Source organism: Pithys albifrons, chromosome 3, assembly GCF_047495875.1.
Source record: "Pithys albifrons albifrons isolate INPA30051 chromosome 3, PitAlb_v1, whole genome shotgun sequence".
Classification (NCBI taxonomy): domain Eukaryota; kingdom Metazoa; phylum Chordata; class Aves; order Passeriformes; family Thamnophilidae; genus Pithys; species Pithys albifrons.
Genome location: NC_092460.1, coordinates 32384500 through 32404492, shown reverse-complemented (window position 1 = coordinate 32404492; position 19993 = coordinate 32384500). Strand labels below are relative to the sequence as shown.

The window sequence follows — 19993 nt, the reverse complement described above, 5'->3', positions numbered from 1 at the left end:
TTAATTCTTTGTTGTGCAGCAAAACTTGAAAAGGGGATTGAACATAGGAAGGTAAGACAGAGGAAGCTGAAAGGACCTCCAATATCATCAATGCCAACTCCTTAGAGTTAGAGGCAGCCATTTCAGGTAAAGCTTTCCTTTTATATATACAGACCTTGATTTTTAACCTGGTTGAACTTTTTCCCTGAATGCTTAAAACCACATTTTCGTGAGAATCTAATCTTTCTGAAAGTTGAGAATCTCCTGTAAAGTAGAACCATGGAATCAGAAGAACATTACAAAGCCTAAGAGATACACTTCAGAGTATGTGGTATGCAGATAAAATTTTTATAAAGTGTCAGAAGATTTGCTTGCTAACAGACATGGTGAAATCTCAAAGGTGAAAGGTAGTTCTCCCCTGAAAATTAAATCCCTGCTGAAAAAGATAATGATGCTTCTAAATTTCCCAAGACAGTTTTTGAGATGTCATTAAAAAAAAAAATCAGTCTTCATCAGGACTGCACAAGATGCTCCTAACTTTCAAGAGAGCTACATCTGAGATAGGATAGTGGCATTTGGCTCTGTTAAAAAATAAAATTGTGACTATTCAAGAAGAAGTCTTAGAAAGTGTGGTAGAAAGAGAAACAGGTTGAGTGATAGTAAAGTCAACAACATGGAGTTAAAAAGAAAATAAGACCAAATGCAGTGGAAAAGGAGAGCAAAGTTTCTGAACTGAGGATGAGGAAGATGTTAGATTGGACCTGGGAGGAGATAACTTCAGTGATGCCCTAAATGTATAACATGAAGGACAAGCACAACTGCCAGACATAAATGTCGTCATCTTCACCAATGCCATAACTGATGGTTCAGGCATCATTGATCACCCACACAATGTATCAAGAAATCCTTCAAGACACAGCACCATGTGCCAAAGTATCACTGAAGCTATGAAATGGCATGAGGGACCTGTATTTAGGTATCTGGATTCAACTCCTTATCACACAACACTGAATTTAAACCTGAAAGAAGAAAGCCCTGTGTAATTTTGGGAGGTCAGGATCTTTGTCCTTGTCCTGCAGCAGCTGTGAGAACTTAGTTGGAAAAGCTGGTAGGTTTTAATCATACCACTTAGTGCTGCTCTACTAGCATAATATCATGGCCCAATGCACAGGACGATACTTTCAGACAAGACCTGCTGGGGTACTGAATATTGTCAATGAAGTCTTAAATTCAAAACTAAAGCAATTCAAACCATCATTGAGATGTAGCCCTCCCAGAAGAAGCATTTTTTTCCAAAGCTCAAAACTCAAAATGAGTCATGCTTGATTAACTTCACTTGGGTCAGAAGACTAATCATGAGATGCTATTTATAAATTTTTTAAGGAAAGTCAACGAGAGAGAGCGCATTAGAATAACATTCAAAATGGAAAACATGTTATAGCCTTAACACAGTGTCACTATTATAACTTAATCAAAACAGAGAACTAGGAACCTTCTTCATTTGCAGGTGTTGCCTTTTTAAATTTTTTTTACATATGTCTACTCTCCAGTGAAAAAGTTATTATTGTAAGTGAGACTCCAATCCAGGGAGCAACTGTCCAGCTCAGTTATTGGTGGGGTAATAGACCGAGATTTTCACCTCCTCCTTCTCCTCAGAGCTGCCCCGCACACATGCGCACACACACAGGGGCCAGGGAGATCTACGCCTACAGCACCTACCTTGGGTTTGAAGGCGATTAATTTCAGGACCATCTCAACAGTGAAGAGGCCGGTGAAGAGCATGTTGAGGATATTCATGGCTTCCTTGAACATGCAGCTCTGACCGTAGTGCTGAAAAACAGCAGCAGCGTCAGGATCACACATACCAGCTGGGTAGGAACACACAGGACTCCTACTGATCTCCCTTCATGCCAGGGTTCTCCAAAGAGCACATCAAGTTTTTTTCAATTAAGAATCCCCATCTCCCTTCACACATAAGCATTTCCATGCCTCCAGCCACTTTTGCCACCTGGCTCTGGATCTCCTCTTTTTAAAAAAAAAATCTCTTTGACTGGTGGCTACCAAAATCACAATTATCATTCCAGTTGGGGGTTCATTGTACATTTGCATAATGTTACAAGACAATCTCCAATTGTATTTGTTATCTCAACCTTCCCTAACATTTAGATTACTTTTTCATTTGATTGCGATTGCAGAGTGAACAAGGGTTTCACTGAGTTGTTCACAATGATACCAAGCCATTCCCCAAGTAATTACACTTAATTCAGGATTCTGCAAAGTACATGAGCAGCTCAAATAATATCTTTCCAATATGCATTAGCTTGCATTTTTCAACTCTGAATTCAATTTGCAATCATGCTGCCCATTCACTTAACTTTATTATGATCTTATGAAGTTACTTGATTAATTCAAGTAGTGTCTTCTGCAAGTGTTGCCACCTCACTCTTCATATCCCTATTTCCAGATCATTGTACTTGAGACTGGTTGCACTGCCTTATTCTAAGGTCATCTTACCATTCATGTTACAAGACCCCATTTGTAGTTGCTTAACTTTAGTAAACTTTAACCAGCTGGGATGGATTTTCATATTCTGTATTGGCTCAAGCTAATTTAGTCAGACAGTGTCAGTTAAAAAAATTCAGCTACAGCTGAAAGCAAGGCCAGGGGAAAATATCATGTCGAGGTATTTTCAGAAATTCTTGTGCCTTTTTTCTTGACAGACTCTTGCAGGACTCTGTTTAGAAACTTGGAATTTTACTGGCATGAGTCTTTTGTTTGCTGTCTGTTATGACATTTGAGTCAAATTTGGTCACAGTGCAAACCTTTGTGAAAATGTACTTTTCTTAAGATGGGTATAGAATTCCTAGAACCTCCAGAGCCTGTGGGCTCACAAACATCCCTCAGCTTCTAACTCTACCTGCCCTGGGTGTGCACCACTGTCACAGAAACTGAGTGTGTTTCACAGCTTCAGAGTGAACAGGGCAGGAGAGGCTTCAGCTGAGAGTAGAGCACTTTCTTGTGCTCATGTTGCCTCACACCTGTTTTAGGACCTTAGGCAAAAGAACAGAGGAAGAGTTTTCAATGGGGATGGAAAAAAGCCAGACCAGATGTAGAAAAAGTAGGGAGGTCAAGTCTAGTGAGACTGGGCAGGAGACAGTGAGAGGAAATGAAGTGAAAATTGCCTGTGAATATAGATTTAGACTGTTACTAAGAGATAGGAGAGTGAGTCTAGTTTTGAGGAGAGACTGAGAGTGGGACAGACTGGGATTGATCTGGTGGAACATGTAGTCAAAAGGAAAGCTGGTGCAGGAATGCATGGGGAGTTGAACTCAAAGGAAGGGGCAACTAGTGAAGTAAGAAAAGTGTAGGAGACAATGAAACGGAAGAGGGAGAGAGAGTGGAAAGATGATTTATGGCAGGGGTAACTGCAACTGTGAGCCTATGAAGGGATTTGCTCTCTACTTTAACACACAAAGGACCCAAATTTAAAATTCAGATCTCTGGTGAGTGGCAGTTCCAGGCTTATAGCTACATTTCATAGAAGACAAGTCAGAATTAGAAGTCACTAGTTATTATACTGGCCACTGAATTGCTCTGTGATGTAACTGTTCATGTTGTGGGGTTTTTTTCCATTTGTTTGTTTTTAAGGAGGTAAAACAGAATTGTTGAAAGTGCCAGATGATATTAGCAGCAGGAGGATGAGAGGTAGATTCATCATTTTAATGAAACATCATCATAAATGAACAGGGTACAATGTTTTTTGTCATGTTTTTGTCCCTCTCCCTCCACACATGGTGTGAAGGTGAAAGTAGGTCTCAACCTCGGCCATTTTTATATTTTCCCCCAACAAAATCTACTCATTCATCACCTTAAGGTTTTCTGCTTGCTTACTTACTTGCATGGCCAGGCAGATGGTGTTCAGCAGGATCAGAACGAACATCAGGTACTCAAAATAGGTGGAGTTGACCACATACCAAACTTTGTACTGGTACTGGTTTTTAGGGATGTATCTCCGCAGGGGCCGGGCTTTCAGGGCGTATTCCACACACTGGCGCTGGGAAAGAGGCAGGGCAAATTTCAAACTCAAAACCAAAACATCAGGGTGGTCAACTACCTCCCAATACAATAAAAACACAGGATGTTTCAAGGGCTTTAGTGAAATGAAAATGCTTGGTACAAGAATTTCTTTTAGGTCATAATCTGAGTGTGCATATTCCACCTACTAAAGAGTTCCATATGCAATTACTTTGGCCATTTACTTTGGCCAGAAAATGGTGTCATGCTCATCTAATCTCAGTAAAACAAAAGGTAGAGCAAACATCTTTAAGTAATTGTCCCTTGAGCAATTCTTACAGAATGACTTTTTCCTACCCAACTCCTGAAAGCTGTCAGCAAAGCCAACTTATCGTTTTGTCTTGTTGGCAAGCCTCACATGTTCTCCTCTGTAAGAATTTATCTATTAAATGCTTATTCTCAATACATTTTCTACCTTTAGTGACAGCAAGGTGGTGTAAATTACCTGGTTTTTGTCCAGCTCACAGTTCTTGTACTCTTGTTCTCCTTGTTCCTGAAATGTGACGATGACGAAACCAACGAAGATGTTCATCATGAAGAAAGCAATGATGATGATGTAGATAATAAAGAAGATGGAGATCTCAACCCTGTGATTATAGATGGGTCCCACATCTTCCATGTGGGAATCAATGGACCTATACAGCAACCTGAAAGCAAACAGGAGCCAAATGCAGAGAAAATCTGCAACTGCCTTGAGGCCTTATGGGTGATATTATAAAGTTTAACTTTGTGATTTTCTTCTGCTTTTATCGATTCCCTCCCAGATGTGCAGACTTGCACTGTTCTGTGTGCAAACACTTGCAAAAGAGAAGACACAGCTCTTAGTAACTTTACACATTTGAACCTGTTCAGGGGTAAAATATTTTCATAGTGGAACAATTACCGTGTAGAACAAAACAAGGTCCTTCAGTTAACAAAAGATAGGGGAGCCTGTGCTGTTGGAAACTGAGTTTTTGAGAAAAGGGGATTTCAGGAGTTAACATTTGTTAACAGTGCTCTTGGCATCACCTGGTGACACAGGTCAGGGTCAGCCCCCTGATACACTTCCATGTCCACGTCACTCTGACCGAGTGACTCTGTGGGAGCCCTCAGGTCCTGTGGCACAGACAGCACACCCTGGTAAGACATCCCACATCTGTCAAAACTGCAGATACAGCCTTGCTGACTCCATTGGGAAATCTGCAACACTGGTAAGTACCTGACAGGTAGTTTATTTCCATTTGTATTCATAATAATTGTAACAAATACTGCTATCACTGCTACTGCTGGCAATCATCTTTTAAGAGCTAAACACAATACTATGCACTGTTTATAAGTACAGGAACAGGAATTCCTTCAGGCTCTGGGGAATTTACCAAGTACATAATACTACAATGACTGCTGCTACTATTGCTACATTTAAATCTTTAGATTTATTTTACTACTTAGTATGGAAAAGACTATGCTTTGCATTTGAATTTTCTCTTTTGAAATGAATGAGGACACTGCTAGTGTTGCACTGGCCCAGGGAGCACTCACTCTGGCCAGCCCTCAAAGGTTGAAACAGTGAAGAGGGCCATCATGGCAGTCAAGACGTTGTCGAAGTCAAACTTGCTGTTCTCCCAGCTCCGGGGCTGTATCATGGGCTGGCTGACCTCCCCATCCTTGTAGGTAATGTAGTACCCTCTGTGGGTGGAGAGCAGAGAGAGAACAGGGCACAACTGCACTTCCAGCACGAGGCGCTGAGAGTGGGTGGCCAGTGAGGGGGACTAACTGGAAAAGGTCAGACCCACCTGCATTCTGCTTCTGTCTGCTTGGAGCTATCAGTGCAGCTGTACAGCTTGCCCTTGAAAAGGAAGAAAGAGGAATGAAGCTTCCTTTTCTGACAATGCAAGGGTTAGAGCATATCACGTAGCAAGGCATCTGCATTTACTACTTGGTTAACCAACTGCATATTTACATGCCCTTTTGCAGGCAGATGTGAGGAAACTGGACTGAGAGTTGCCTGCATCTGGGTAATTCAGAGCACAGGCTTTCATCTGCTTGCACAGTACTTTTAAGTGTATGTCCTGAGGTTCATGATCACTGAGTGTTGCAGAGCACTTGTCAGAAGGAGGGTGAAGGGCAAAGAAATAAAAGCAAACATAAAGAGGTGAATGAATAATCTCCCATGATTATCTGGCTTGCCTCTTCTACAAAATAGGAAGTAGACAGCCTGCAAGTACCAATCCTATAGAAAAGCCCCCTTCACCATGTCATGCCACAAGCTGTTTAGGGAAGAAGAGGGTTACTGATGATTTCTTATGATCAGACATGATGGCCAAGAGTTTTGGATATTCCTGGTTCAGTTTGGAAAAACTGGTGGTAGCAAAAGCCCAGGTAACACTAACAGTACCCTAAGTGTTTTGCCTTTCACACAGAAGAGTCCATTTCCCCTTCCTCGGGCTTCTTCATGCTATTTTTCTTCCCACCCCTTCCTACAGTTCACTGTAATGGATGAATGAATGGGTCCAATGGTTTTACCTTAAACAACTGAACTCCAATGCAGGCAAACATGAACTGCAGCAAGGTGGTGACAATCACAATGTTTCCGATGGTTCGGATGGCGACAAACACACACTGGACCACATGCTGCAAAGGGAAGATAGGAACAAAAGTAACTTGCAGGATTGTTCTGAACTGTTCTGGTTAAGGGAAAAGCCCAAGATTAAATATACAGATTAAAAAAAATAATTTAACTAATATCTATTAAATAATGTCTCAGAAAAGGGGACCAATCTATTATGTGCCTCACTGAACTCTTAGAAGGAATAGGAAAATACCAGAGCTCAGCTGGCTGAAACTTTTTGCAGTACCAGTTTAACATACTTGGGCACCAACCAGCCCACAGGAAGGAGGTTATCTAACACAGCAAGGTTATATTTAGGGTTGTAAGCCCATTTTTACCCCTAGAAAATGACATCATTTAAGCTCAGTGGGGATGGGGGACACCCAGCTGGAAAGAAGCTTGTCAGAAAAAGACCTGGCCATCCTGGTGGACACAAAGGGGAACATGAGCCTGTGTTGCAAAGATGGCAAATGGCATCCTTGGCTGCATTAGGCAAAAAACTTCTAGCAAGTTGAAGGAGGTGATTCCTCCCCTTCACTAAGCACTGGTGAGACTACACCTATTGTACTGGGTCCAGTTCTTGGCTCCTTGGTACAACAGAGCCATGGACATACTAGAAAGTCCAGCAAAGGGCCAGCAAAGATGATTAAGGGATTGGAGCATCTCTCCCGGGAGAAAAAGCTAAGAGAGCTGAGACTGTTAAGCTTAGAGAAGGCTTGAGGAAATCTCATCCATGTATATAAATACCTGAAGGGAGGATTCAGAGAAGGCAGAGCCAGGCTCTTTTCAGGAGTGTCCACTGAAAGGACAAGGGGCACAAACTGAAACAGAGGAGGTATATCTGAACACTGAGAAACACTTTTACTTGTGAGGGTGACTGAGCATTGGAACAGGTTGCACAGAGAGGTTGTGGTGTTTCTCTCCTTGGAGATAACTCAAAAATCATCTGGGCATGGTCCTGGACAATCTGCTCAGTGGCCCTGCTTGAGAAGGGTTGTTGGACAAGACCTCCAGAGATCCCTTCCAACCTCAACCACACAGTGTTTCTGTTGAAACACTATGTGAACCATTGCCTAAGTCCTTGTAGCCTGAAATAACCTGAATTTATAGTTTATAGAAAGCACTAAGACTCTTCTAACCTTTAGTCCTTTGGCTCTGTTGATGGCCCTCAGTGGTCTAAGGACTCGCAGAACACGCAGGATCTTCACCACATTAATGGCACTGGACCTGGAAGGAAGTATTGGAAGGTTTGAGATACACAACAATATGGGGTAATGCTGTGAGGGCAGATCTTTGAGATCCTGTGTAGCTTTAGACTGCTTAGGATATTTAGTCAACTCTTTGCTATGGTACTTCAGGGAGAAGGAAATAAATTTCTGATGTTATCTTCACAGGTCTTGCTTCTTGTCCTGGGCAGACTCAGCAATATATATTCTCCTGATTTTCACCATCTCTGCTGTATTAATGAAGGGGAAATGGAACACAGGCAGGGTATTTTTAAGTGGGGCAAACTGACTCTGTAGATATTTAAGATACAGAAATTGTGCCAAGGGCACAATATCAGGTAAGGCTCAAAGAAGCACTCCATTGAAATATTCATAGAAGCCCAGGAAAGCCCAGGAGACTCCAGCATTAAAGGTACACTGTCCACTTGGAGTTTGATCCTGCAATGTGTTTGGCCTCTGAGTCCACAAATCATTTAAGTGTGTACATAAATTTAAGGATGTGGAAATTCCCACTGACTTTATGTGCTGAATTTTAAGTACTGAACACAACTATCTATGGCAGCAGAGCTCTCTGCACCTTCCAGGACTAGAACACTGACTGAGAATCTTCTTCATGCTGTAGACATCATGTTCTCCTACTGATTTTGGGAACAGTTTTTATTTTAACATATTAAGAGTCTACTTAGGTCTGCAAGAAAGAAACAGCAGGTCAAAAGGAGCACTGTGGCACTCTTAAGACCTTGACTGAAAGCCCAATGGACCTTACAAATTCTTCTGCTTGGCTTAGCAGTGGAACATAACATACCCTTAGAGCTGCTAGCCTCTAAGGGTAAAACCTGGGAGCTTGTTTCTTATCAGATGTGAAACTAATTATGAAACTCCCTATCAGACACACCTAGCTCCACAAAGTCAAATAAATCAGTAAACTTATTAAGTCAATTAACAGATGAACAAAAGAAAATATTGTGACAGAAACAGAACAGCCCCCACCACTCAACATTCTCAGAAAACTCTTCAACCACCTGATGGTCTTTCACTGACTAAGACTCCAAACATCTCAGGAAGTAGTAAAATATTATCACCCCATTTTCCAAAGAGGTTATGAGAGGTCTAGGAGGGAACAGTAAGTCACTGAGCTGTCCTGAACCAATAAAGTGAATCAGAGATCCTGGAACAAAGCTAAATGTCACGATTCCCAATACACCAAATTTTTTGTTCTCATTTGCTCTTTCTGGAAGATTTCCTCCCCAGGTCACCAGTGTAGCATTTCCCAATTATTACCTCCCCTTTTGAGGATGAAGTTTAATGGTCTTGAATCATCTGAGAAAAATCCCTTATGAATATCTCAACAGCCTCACAGAAAAATCTTACCCAGATAAGACAATGAGGCTGAGCTATCCCCCCCAGTCCAACCCTACAGCCCCCCCCAAAAATAGCCAGTTGGAAACAGCTCACTCACTGGATCCCAAAGGAGATGAGAGAAACGCTGACCACTAGCAGGTCTAAGATGTTGAAGTAGTTTCTGCAGAAGGAGCCCTTGTGGAGGAAGGCCCCGTACGCGGTCATCTGCAGGAAGGCACACGGACACACAAAGACACTTTGCCATTAGTATCTGCTCAGAAACTAAACCCACCTGGGTGTGCCCAGAGTATAGAACTGGGAAGAGGGGCAGTATTTCTAACATAGTAGACAAATTTACCCCCAGGCCCCAAAGGAGAAGTTGAGTTCCCATTAAAAGAAAAGACAGTGAAGAGGACAGTAAGATAACTAAAAGATCCCACTAGAGAAAGTCAATACTAAGTTCAGCAAGGAAAAGATGCACTTTGAGTGCACTGAGTACAGAACATTTAGAATCAACAAAGAAGCAGAATGACTGTCTGCAAAAACTACTCTTTGCAATCATATCCTTTTCCCTTTTTCTTCAATGACAGAGGACACTTGTCAGTATGATGCCTGTATTACATAAAGGCCTCTTTAGCTAAATTGCATTAAAAAATAAAATAAAATGGACTGTTTTGTAATGTTTTTCAATGCTCAGACCAGCTGCAGCAGACAGTTGATCTCTCTTCCCTCTATGAAGGAAAAGCAGAATACCTCAGGGATTTGATGCTTTAGAGCTGAACTGAAGCAACAGGAGGAATCACTGCTCTCTTCAGCTTGCTCCCTCTGTTCAGTTCAATGTCATATCCCTTTTCCTATCCAACTTCATACACTTTTACTCTAAATGCAGTTGTATTTTCCCCTTAGTTTTCCCCACAAAGCCCAAGGCAATATTCCTTCAGACAGAGTGGTTTCCTTGTGGAGGTAATCATTATGAACATCACCCAGCAAAGGAAGGGAAAATTTTTACATATTTTGCAAGGGACTCTGCCCCATCTAGGCATGAAATATTATTGAATACCTGCTGGATTTTAGAAGGATGTCACAGCTCCAGAACTGGACTAAGTGACAGTGTAAGGAGAAAACTGTAGATTGAGCTCTGTCACAAGAAGTGACTAAATGAATCCGGCCCAGTTAAAGAAGGTGAGGGGATTGGGGGTACCACCTACCTTAGACTTGATGAGCAATCTAATGAAGCTGCTTTGAAGAAACCCCATCCCCACAACTGTCCCTCCTTTGCCTCAGTTAGGAACACAGGTGTCTAAGTTTGGTCCTCTGAATCTCATCTAAGTTAGGTGTCTAAAGTGACCCAAAGCAGACACCATGAGACTGTTCCTTGACGATGAGCTCTAGCCAGGCTCCCAGCTGAGCAGAGTGAACTAGAAATTCAAGTTTTATGGAATTTATGGCTCCCATGAGTAGCTCAGCATGGAATACTGGCTAGTGGATTCCAGCCATGACTACCTGTGACAACTTTATTCAGAGGAGGGTGGAAGGGCACATGGTGTATCAGGTTATTTTTTTCACCAAACATCCATGACATCAGGGAACTGACTATCAGTCAGACAGAACTTAGAAGGGGAGGAAGTATAAACTCTGGGCTTGGCTTAGAATTTATACTTATAGACACATTCATTTGGGGAAGGGAGGAGGGGTTCTTGCCATAACAAAGGTGGTAAAGATGCCCTTTACTGGTTAGATTTTGTATGGCAATCTTGAAAGAAAGACACCATTGAAATCAGGAGAAGGAGCTCTGCTGAGTTTAAATTCTTTATTAACTGTGGTTCTCTCAAGCCTGTTGAGAGATCTTGTTATCTCAGAAGAGACTTTCAGAGAGTGTATAATCTATATTTGCCTCTCATCTGGGGCATTAAACAAGCTACAAACTTTTAGGATGCCATTTAAAAAAAATTGGCTGTCACCTTGCTAACATTCACCAGATTCCACCACAGCAGAATGAGGATTGCAGGTGTTATCAGCAACATGAGAGCAGATGAAGCTTGTTTCTCTACAGCCTTGAGCATCCTATGGCTATTTATTCTTTTGTTTCTTACCATTTACACTATGCTGTTGTGCAAAATAGTGTGCTCAATGCAAGGCAGGAGAGAAACAGGCACTGAGAAATCAGACAATTTGTAACTTAAACTTATAGTCCTAGCATTCCTCCCTCACTTGAACTCAGGGAATATCCAGTGGTGTCATCATAAATCCACTGAAGTTAACAGGAGGATGTTGGGAAGGTTCAGGTACTCTGCAGAACACTCCCTTGAGGAAAACAGAGCAATAGGCCAAGAGGCTGCTTTAGGTTCTGCTTCCACTGAAGTCATTAGGAGTGTCACTGTTTTCCTTCTGTGTGAGCAAAATCAGTAATTGTGAGTTCAAACAGGTGCCTTGAATTATGGTTTTATTTTTAAATGTTGCTGTTGAGATATTTTCCTTTCTTGACAGGCCTTTTTGATCAGCCACGTGATGTGTGGATGTTCAGATTTATTGTGTAAATGCAGATGCAAACTGCACACAGGCAAAATATGTGCATTTCTTTGGAGGACATTATGGCTTTGGTAATTTTAAGTCATATCAAAAAGCACATTTCTCTACAAAAATATGCAGGGGCCACCCTGTTTGCCAGCCTTCAGTATAGATACTGTTATTAGGGTCTTGAGCTGCAAAATTTGAGCAACTCTAAGTTACTGCCTGCCAGCACTTAGAACTAGCTTGCTGAGAAAAAATCCCAGCTGCCAAGTGAACCCAGCATTTAGAAAGCCAGAACTTTGCTCAATTACTGTTATTTAAATTATTAGCCTACCAATTTGGAAAAATTAGAGTTAAGAACAAGGCAGCCTATTTTTATTTTCTTCCAAGCTAAACCATTCTCCTGCACATTCCCCTTGGTACAGAGCACGTTCCTGGGAAATGGGAAGCAAGGTTTCAATGAAGCAATTTGTATTTTCAGCTACTGTCCTTGATGTTTCAGTGGTTTGTACTCTCAGTTCTCTCTCTATACCTAAAAATGAGCTTTTGCACTGTGCACCCTGTAACCTTAGAGAAATCATCAGCAGTCCCCTGGCCCAGCCTTTGTGCAGAATGGAGACCTTCTCCTTGCGTGTAGCATGTGTAAGAGGAGGTGTATGTATTCAGGGTTTCTTGCAGAGCAGACAAATATTCTTTTGGAAAGACTAATCAGAGTAGAGAAAGAAATTTATGAGGGGATGGCCTTTTTCTTGGTACTTCCTGACCTTTCCCAAAATTGTATGCTTTCATTGTGATTTCCCTACAAAGCATTATTTTGATATAGGCCCTAATTTATGAGTTTGAATATCAAAATTTCACAGAAAACCTTTTAAACAACTACCAAAATGTTAAAATCAAAAGACAAACAACCCTTTGTATAGAGATAATAATGGTGTTAAAAACAATAAAAATAGAGTGAGAGAAAGAGAAAGAAAGAAAAGGAAAGAAAAGGAAAGAAAAGGAAAGGAAAGAAAGAAGCATAGAAGAAAACAAGTGTATTGCCCAGATTGGTTACCTTTAGAATAATTTCTAATGTAAAGATACTAGTGAAGACATAGTCTGCATTGCCTAGGATCTGAAAAATAAGCACAATTGGGTTAGTGGTACTGAGTGTGACCCAGGAACAAACAGGTGTGTGTGTTAGCAACAGAGAGTGGCAGAAAACTAGTAAGCTTGTGAACAGGTAATGCTAGAGAAGATGGGCACTTTACCTTTAGAGCAATTTCAATGGTGAAAATGACAGTAAAAATAATATCAAAATAAAAGAGAATCTGTAAAAGCAAAAGGGAATAGGAGTGGGGAGGGTAGATCAGAGATTAATCACTTGAATGGAATCACAGTTCAAAATCAAATACATGTCTTTTCACAGGGAATGAGGACGACTATATAGGGAATGGTTTTGAAACGATGTCCTGTTGAATGCAGTGAAGGTCCTGGCACAGAGGACAAGAAGCACATTACACATTACGTTAAATCTTTTCTGAGTTACAATCCCATGAGCACTATTGAGGCAAAATAACTTTTTCGTTGATGTAGAATTTCTTTTTTTTTTTTTTTTACATCTAATAAAGAACATTGAAGGGTTTTCCCAAATAGGCTTCCAAACTGAAAATACAAAGAATTCCTGGTCTATCAGTAGAAAACATGAGATGCCTTCAAATTAACTTCCATTCAGGCTTGTCCTGTGCCTCTCTCAAAGGAAGAAAAGCAAACATCAAATTCATACTCTAGCTATTTTTTTTCCTCTGTCTTGAATTTCCCTGGATTAGGATGAATAACAAAGACTCTACCAATTGAACAGAATCCCAGCACTTGTATTGCAACCATAATTTAGTCATGTGCTAAAGGTGCCTAACTTAGATCTTTTATCTTTCTATTGACATCCTGGATAACCAGGAAGCTGGAACACTCATCATTCCCAGAACTCATATCTGGTGCTGGAGATACTCATGGCGTGTATAGCAGACCACAAAGAGTGGCCCTAGAATGTCACAAAAGGCAACAAGAAGCTTGGAAGTGTAAAGGTGCTTTCAAAGTAGCAGTATCAGGGACAGAAATGCCTTTCACTGCCAATCAACTGACATCCCACAGCAGCAAATGGGAACTTCATGGGATTTATGGGACCAGAATTGAATTCTCTTTGTTTCCAATACATTTCAATATTCCAAGCCACTTTAGTGCTATCCACAGAACAGATGCTGAACATCAAAAATGTTGTGCCCATGGTTTACTGCTGTTTTATCATAACCAACTTCTAAATTAGAAGGCCAATATATGGAAGCCTAGGAAACTGATAATTAGTGAAATTTAAACCTTTACTGCTAAAACACTAATAAACATGAAACAGGAAACTGCCCTCTCCCACCCCACTGGGGTTTATTGTATCTCAGTGCCTGCACTCTCACTCAGATTTATGGGTGGGTAGACTTTTACAGCTTGGTATGCCACGGGCAGTGGGGCAGCTACTGCAAACTACAGCATTATTTCACATTCCACTATTTAAGCATAATCTAAATCTGGACTGATTTGCAGAGACTGGATGTCAAATGGGGGGATGTATCACTTATGCTACTGTGTAACTTAAAATTCTTCAGGTCACTGCTCAATTTTTATCCCAAATTCTTCTCAAGGCTGTCTTGTGCTCTGCAAGTTTTTGCAACTTACAGAATTAAAAAAGGGCCCCTTCAAGGGTGATGGATCTCAATTGCATCCTATATTAATTTACATACATTATAACTGGTAATATCCTCTTGCATTGCTGCTTTGTAGGTCCTGTCATTTGGCTATTATATCAATGTAATAATTTCATAATCAATGGGCCAGATTCATGGGTATTCTCAGGCTGCCTTTCATGACTCTACCAACATAAAGCAGCTGTAAACTTGATTAAAGCAGATGATTAAGTTGTACCTGCTGCTTCTTTACATCACCAGAGCACTGCAAAGGAGCTAGAACATACTGGTGAATCTGGTCCCAAAGCTACAGCTAGTAAAGATGTCCCTGATAGATGAAATCATGCCTAATGAAAATGATCACTGCTCCACCTGTACAGGTAGTACCATTTATCAGGTGGCATATTTTTTATTATATAAATATGAATTTACTCTTGACTATATTAAAATGAATAAGCACTTTGTCAAGGTGCAAACAGGAGAATATTGTGAGCACTCAGTCTTAGGACTTGCTTAGGTTTGAAAGGCTGTTTGATCGGACTGGGGGGGGCACTTCCAAAACTTGTTGCTTGAGCCCTGTGTGACACAAGAAGGATGCAGCCACTGGTCTGCCCCACAAGAGAAGCAGTGCCCAAGCCTCTTCACTGGCCTTTGCTGGGCTCTCTGTTCCTGTCTTCTTGCTCTGGGATAGTCTGTGCCAACAGCAGCTCTATGTGCACACTCCCAGAGCGAAGGCAGAGGCAGGTAAATTCTTTTCAGCTTTCTTTCTTTTCCTCCCAGGCCTCTGTGTGGGCACAGGGTAGGACACAATCTTACTGTTCTACTGGCAAAGTGGAAAGGTACATTTGCAACCCAAACATCTTGTCTGTGTCCCCTTGTATGATACAATTTAAACATCTGTACCTGCAAAAATTAAACACAGATTTTTCATCCAACATCAGTGGCTTCAAACACACAAAACAACACTTTGCCCCAAACCTTCAGCTCTTTAATCCAGGACAACAAGCTCTGATTTCTTTTTCTTTTCCTAATATGAATGTCTCTGCTATGGATTCTGTGACAGCTTCTGTGGCATGTCAGAAGCCCATCTGCCAGCTGATATGCTGCAGCACTAATACATATTGACACTCAGTTATCCCTACATGGTGGGCACACTCATCTGTGCCCAAGTGGGTCCTTGGTGGCACAGGTTTGACTGTATTATTTAGCACCATCCTTCAGGATAAAATGCAAAGCTACTCTCACATAAGCTCAGGAATACACTTCCATTAACACCTTCTCTGCATGCAAATATGTGTTTAAATGCATGCTCAGGCCAGGGTATTTCAGGGAGCAATAAATTAAGGTTTTGTTATCAAACAACAAAAAACCATCCTGCTCTTTAAGCCCAGCAAATTCTTCAAGCCCAGCAAACTCTTCAGCAAAAAATGCCACTGCAGACAGCAGGGATCAGAAGTCCCACATATGTCTGCTGACTCTACTGGTTTCTGCAGTGACCCCAGATTAATGGAAACAACCACTGGCAAAGTTAAGGGAGCACTGAACATTTAAAAAGGCTAATAAGAATGATCAGAAAAGAAAGTGAGAAGGTATCTCTGTGGTAAATACCTTCCTGTTGTCCCCCCCAGGCTGGTAAGGACAGGAGCAGAGCATATTTTTTGAGGGTGAACTCGAATTTAACGACAGCTTTGCAGCTTGTGTTCAAATAGTCTGATTCTAATCTTGATGGCATCAATCTCCTCCAGAGTGACTGCATCAAACTCATGACGTTACTCCTGATTTAAACCAGTGTGAATAAAGTGAAAATCAGGCCGTAGGCTTTTTAGTTCAAAAGACAGCATGTGGCAGCAGAGTAAATGTTCCAAAGGGAACCTGAAAATCCCCCAAATTAGAATTACCCGTATCCCAATTAATGTTTTTACAGCTCATTTCTAATGCCTTAATCCCAGGGAACAATAATTTTGCTGCAGCCTCCTGTTCTTCCTTCCCTTATACACAGTTCTGAAGTGAACTAGAGGCCAAATTCTGCACTGAGTCATGTTCCCTGCAAAGCCCAATGATTTCACACACAGCCTACAAAAGGCACAAATCACAGAAGATAGGCACTCCCAAAGCCTCTGATGCAGTGTTTTCTGCCTTTCCTGGCTTCAACTCATGATCTGCTTATACCACACTTTCAGTACACAGCGAGGGAAGGAGGATGTGAAGCATACTTGGTTCCTAAAGGAGAGGTGTCGCACAGGGTCCTCAGCTGCCAGGGAGATGCTGCTGAGCAAGATGAAAAATAGGATCAGGTTGGTGAAAATGTTATCGTTAACGATTCGATGGCAGTGGACACGAAACCTGCAAGAGAGAGGAGAGGCACAACTTTATCTCTCAAGGAACTGCAAGACCTAGGAAACATTTCCCCCCTTGTCTTTTGCCAGCAGGACTGGCCCTAGAGGACTGCTCTGCAGAGCATCTTCCCTCTGCTGCAGCAGCAGGGAGAATGGTGGGCCCAGGCAGCTGTGCTGGGCAGCTTTGGCTCTCCACATCATGCAGGACTCACGCTCTGTGCGTTTGAATGGAGAACAGTCACTCCCTCCTGACAGAGCCTTTTGTGATTTCCATGTGGTCTGAAACCTGCCAACCCAAAATTATATCCCTTGCTTTCATTCACAGAACCATTGCTCATTCATTTGGGAGAAAAGCAGTAGAAACAGGCTTTGGGATGCCAATGTCTTTTTTTTTATTCTGAGCTGGGGTTGGAGTGTCACTTCACAGAAGCAAGCTATGGGGGACCTCCCTTGCTAACAGGATACAGGCCTGGCTAAGTGGATATGCAGGCTGGCATTGAGTGAGAGAGCGTCATGCCATGCAGGTTGTGTGCTAAACATCAGCCCAATATAAAGTGCTTGGTGCTCTTAGTGGGAAACTAGCAGGTAGAGAAGGAGCAGACACCCATCAGACAGCTTGCTCATTGGAGACCAGTACAGCACCTTCCATATGTTGGTAACAGCACATGAGGAGTTAACCTCATAACAGCCCTGTGCGTAATTCCAGAGGCATTTCATTAATCTATTTAGTTCTACTCTCAGCTGTTAAGTCTCCCAGTCCCTATTATAGTAATTTTACAGATGATTGCAGAGGTTAATTTACTTCTTCCACAATGACAATGGGTGGGTGGCAAAGCTGGCATTAAAGTCCATGAGTCCCTATCATCTCCAGTCCCTCCCTGTTACACATAACCCAAGGAGGAGTGGCACAAGCTCTGTTGTGGAAAAACTGGCTCTGAATTCAACAGTACTCTTACAGTCCTGCCTTGCTTTGGGGCTGTGTCTGGAGGCCAAGTCCTCAAGAGAGATGCTGGGATACGTGATACTGCACAGACCAGTGGGCAGTGAGCTCGTTTCTGCATCCTTGGAGAGATAAATTCCCCCATGTCATTACAGCCCTCCATTCACAGTACTGGTCTTGCATATTTCTTGTGGAAAGACAGGGGGCACAATGCAAAGAGGCATTGAAGGAGCCCATGGGAAAGTATGAGAGAATTGTTCTCCTTAGACTCCCCTCAGAGCTATGGACTCTCATCCTCCTCTCATGTCCTCTTTTATGCTCCTTCTTGTTGTGCAGAAATGAGCAGAGACACATGAACTCTATCCTGGGAGTGGATTTTGAGCAGCCTTTAGGAAAGGAAGCTCCTACCTCACACTTGATTGATTGCATGATGACTTTCTTGCAATTTGGACTTGAATATGTTGGAGAATTCCAATTATTTCCTTGCCCCCAAGTCCCTTATTTCTGAAGCTTTCATGATTTGTGTCTTCAGTCAAATTTGCAGGGGCCATGACCTCCCACTGAATATTGTCAGGGGGCTCCCTACAGCTGTGCTTTCATGAGGAATTCATGCCAGGGTCTTTAAAGGAGAGACAGGCCAAAGGATGTCTCTGGTCTGAACTCCTGAAAGGGAGCTCTGCATCTCATAACCCCTGAGACACAACATGAAAGGAGTACCTGCTCTTTGCCTCCTTCTTCCACCTAAGCAGTCTCTTAAATACCTGTTGTTAGGACTGAAGATGAAAAAAGCACTGGCATCAGGCATGGGCACAGCCTTCTCCTTGAGGTGCAGCTCAGACATTGGGCGAGGCCGAGGGCCGACAGGCATCTCAGGTTCTTCCTCATCTTCCTCTGCTGCAAGAAGCATTTTTGTCTTTTAATGCAAAATACAACCCATTCTGCAGTGCTGCGGCATTTGTGCCTCATAACTAGAGCTAAAATCTAAGAACCAATGAAAAAGGATGCTAAAACTTGGGGTTCCTTGTCCACTTCCTTCCCCCAAAGCAGCATCCATTACCAGTGCTTTTCCTGGCAGACACTGATCTAGTCTCTCTGTAGAACTATTAATGCTGGTAAACCCACAATATTCTCACAACACTTTCCTGAGATACTTCGTTGTCCCTTCTGGAAAAAAAAAGAAAAAAGCTTCTTCCAATGACTCACTTGTATCTTATTTTCCATGGACACAGGAAACTGAGAATTGTCTTCCTCTTGCAGAAGGCTTTTACATCCTCGAGGACAATTATTATGCCTCTGTGAGGATATCTGGTTTCTAGAGCAAAACGTCAACAGTGTGTTCCCCAGGTCTCTGATCACTCTTGCTACTTTCTTCCAGATTATGTGCAGGATTAACCTGCAGCTGAGGTTTTACTGGTGCAGAAGAGAGCTAGATTACTTCTATCTTATAATACTATCTTCCTGCTTAAATGTCCTTCATGGGCACTTTTCATTAGGCTCTGGCATTAATTTGCCATCAGTTTCTGATATGCACAAAGCACAGATTATACATCACAGGACTGTCTAGCCTGTCACTCCCCTCTCTGCATTTCTGCTGTTGACTATTCCCAAGAGTGGCACTTAGATCTCATCCTTATCGAACTGTATCTTTTTTTCTTCAGACCATTCCTACAGTTTATCAAGATCTGGTTTTCTCCTATTTGTGAGGATCTCCATGGAGCCACTGCCACATCTGGGATCGTGGATGAGCGAATGTACGCCCAGAGCAAACACTGAGCACGGGTAACTGGACTTACACCGATCAGAAAGTCTTAAAATTGTCCTCTTTCATAATATATTCCAGGGAAGATTAAAAAGATTGCAAAGAGGCTGAGATGGCTCTCTCAAACCTGATGCCTATGGAGCAGATATTCAGGCATTGTGTGGATCAGTGAGCAACCTCAAGGCAAAAAATGCAGAGATGGGGGCTAAGGGTTATGTGGAAGAGAAGCTTCCACCTTTGAGGATTCATTTTACCTGCTGAAGTCAGATGTTGCTTTGTAAATAACATGATAGGATTTTGCTGTTTTAAAAGATCCCAATCCTCTTGCTTAATCAGCAAGACATAAAAAAATACTTTAAGAAAGCAGTCTGACAGGTTAGAGGCAACTGTTTCATCTTCCAGGCAATGCAAAGGAGGCAACTCTAGTTAAAGGTTCATCTTGAGTTCATAAAGGGAGATAAATTCAAGGAAGAGACTGTTCCTTCAGAGTGAGGTACTTGATCTGGTTACAGGACACACCAGAAAGAAC

The 19993-nt window shown here is 42.0% G+C and overlaps 1 protein-coding gene across 1 annotated transcript in view; it reads right to left on the bottom strand.

Annotated features, from left to right (window-relative positions):
* LOC139669559 (voltage-dependent L-type calcium channel subunit alpha-1C) overlaps positions 1-19993 on the bottom strand; it is a 412800-nt gene that overhangs the window by 70674 nt on the left and 322133 nt on the right. Inside the window, exons 18-28 of the mRNA XM_071550062.1 lie at positions 18467-18599; positions 16643-16772; positions 12773-12832; positions 9326-9432; positions 7780-7867; positions 6556-6663; positions 5826-5878; positions 5572-5718; positions 4499-4700; positions 3875-4033; positions 1699-1809 (exon numbers count right to left, since the gene is read on the bottom strand). Of these exons, the coding sequence (XP_071406163.1) occupies positions 1699-1809; positions 3875-4033; positions 4499-4700; positions 5572-5718; positions 5826-5878; positions 6556-6663; positions 7780-7867; positions 9326-9432; positions 12773-12832; positions 16643-16772; positions 18467-18599 (1298 nt within the window). The remainder of the gene's footprint in view (positions 1-1698; positions 1810-3874; positions 4034-4498; positions 4701-5571; positions 5719-5825; positions 5879-6555; positions 6664-7779; positions 7868-9325; positions 9433-12772; positions 12833-16642; positions 16773-18466; positions 18600-19993) is intronic.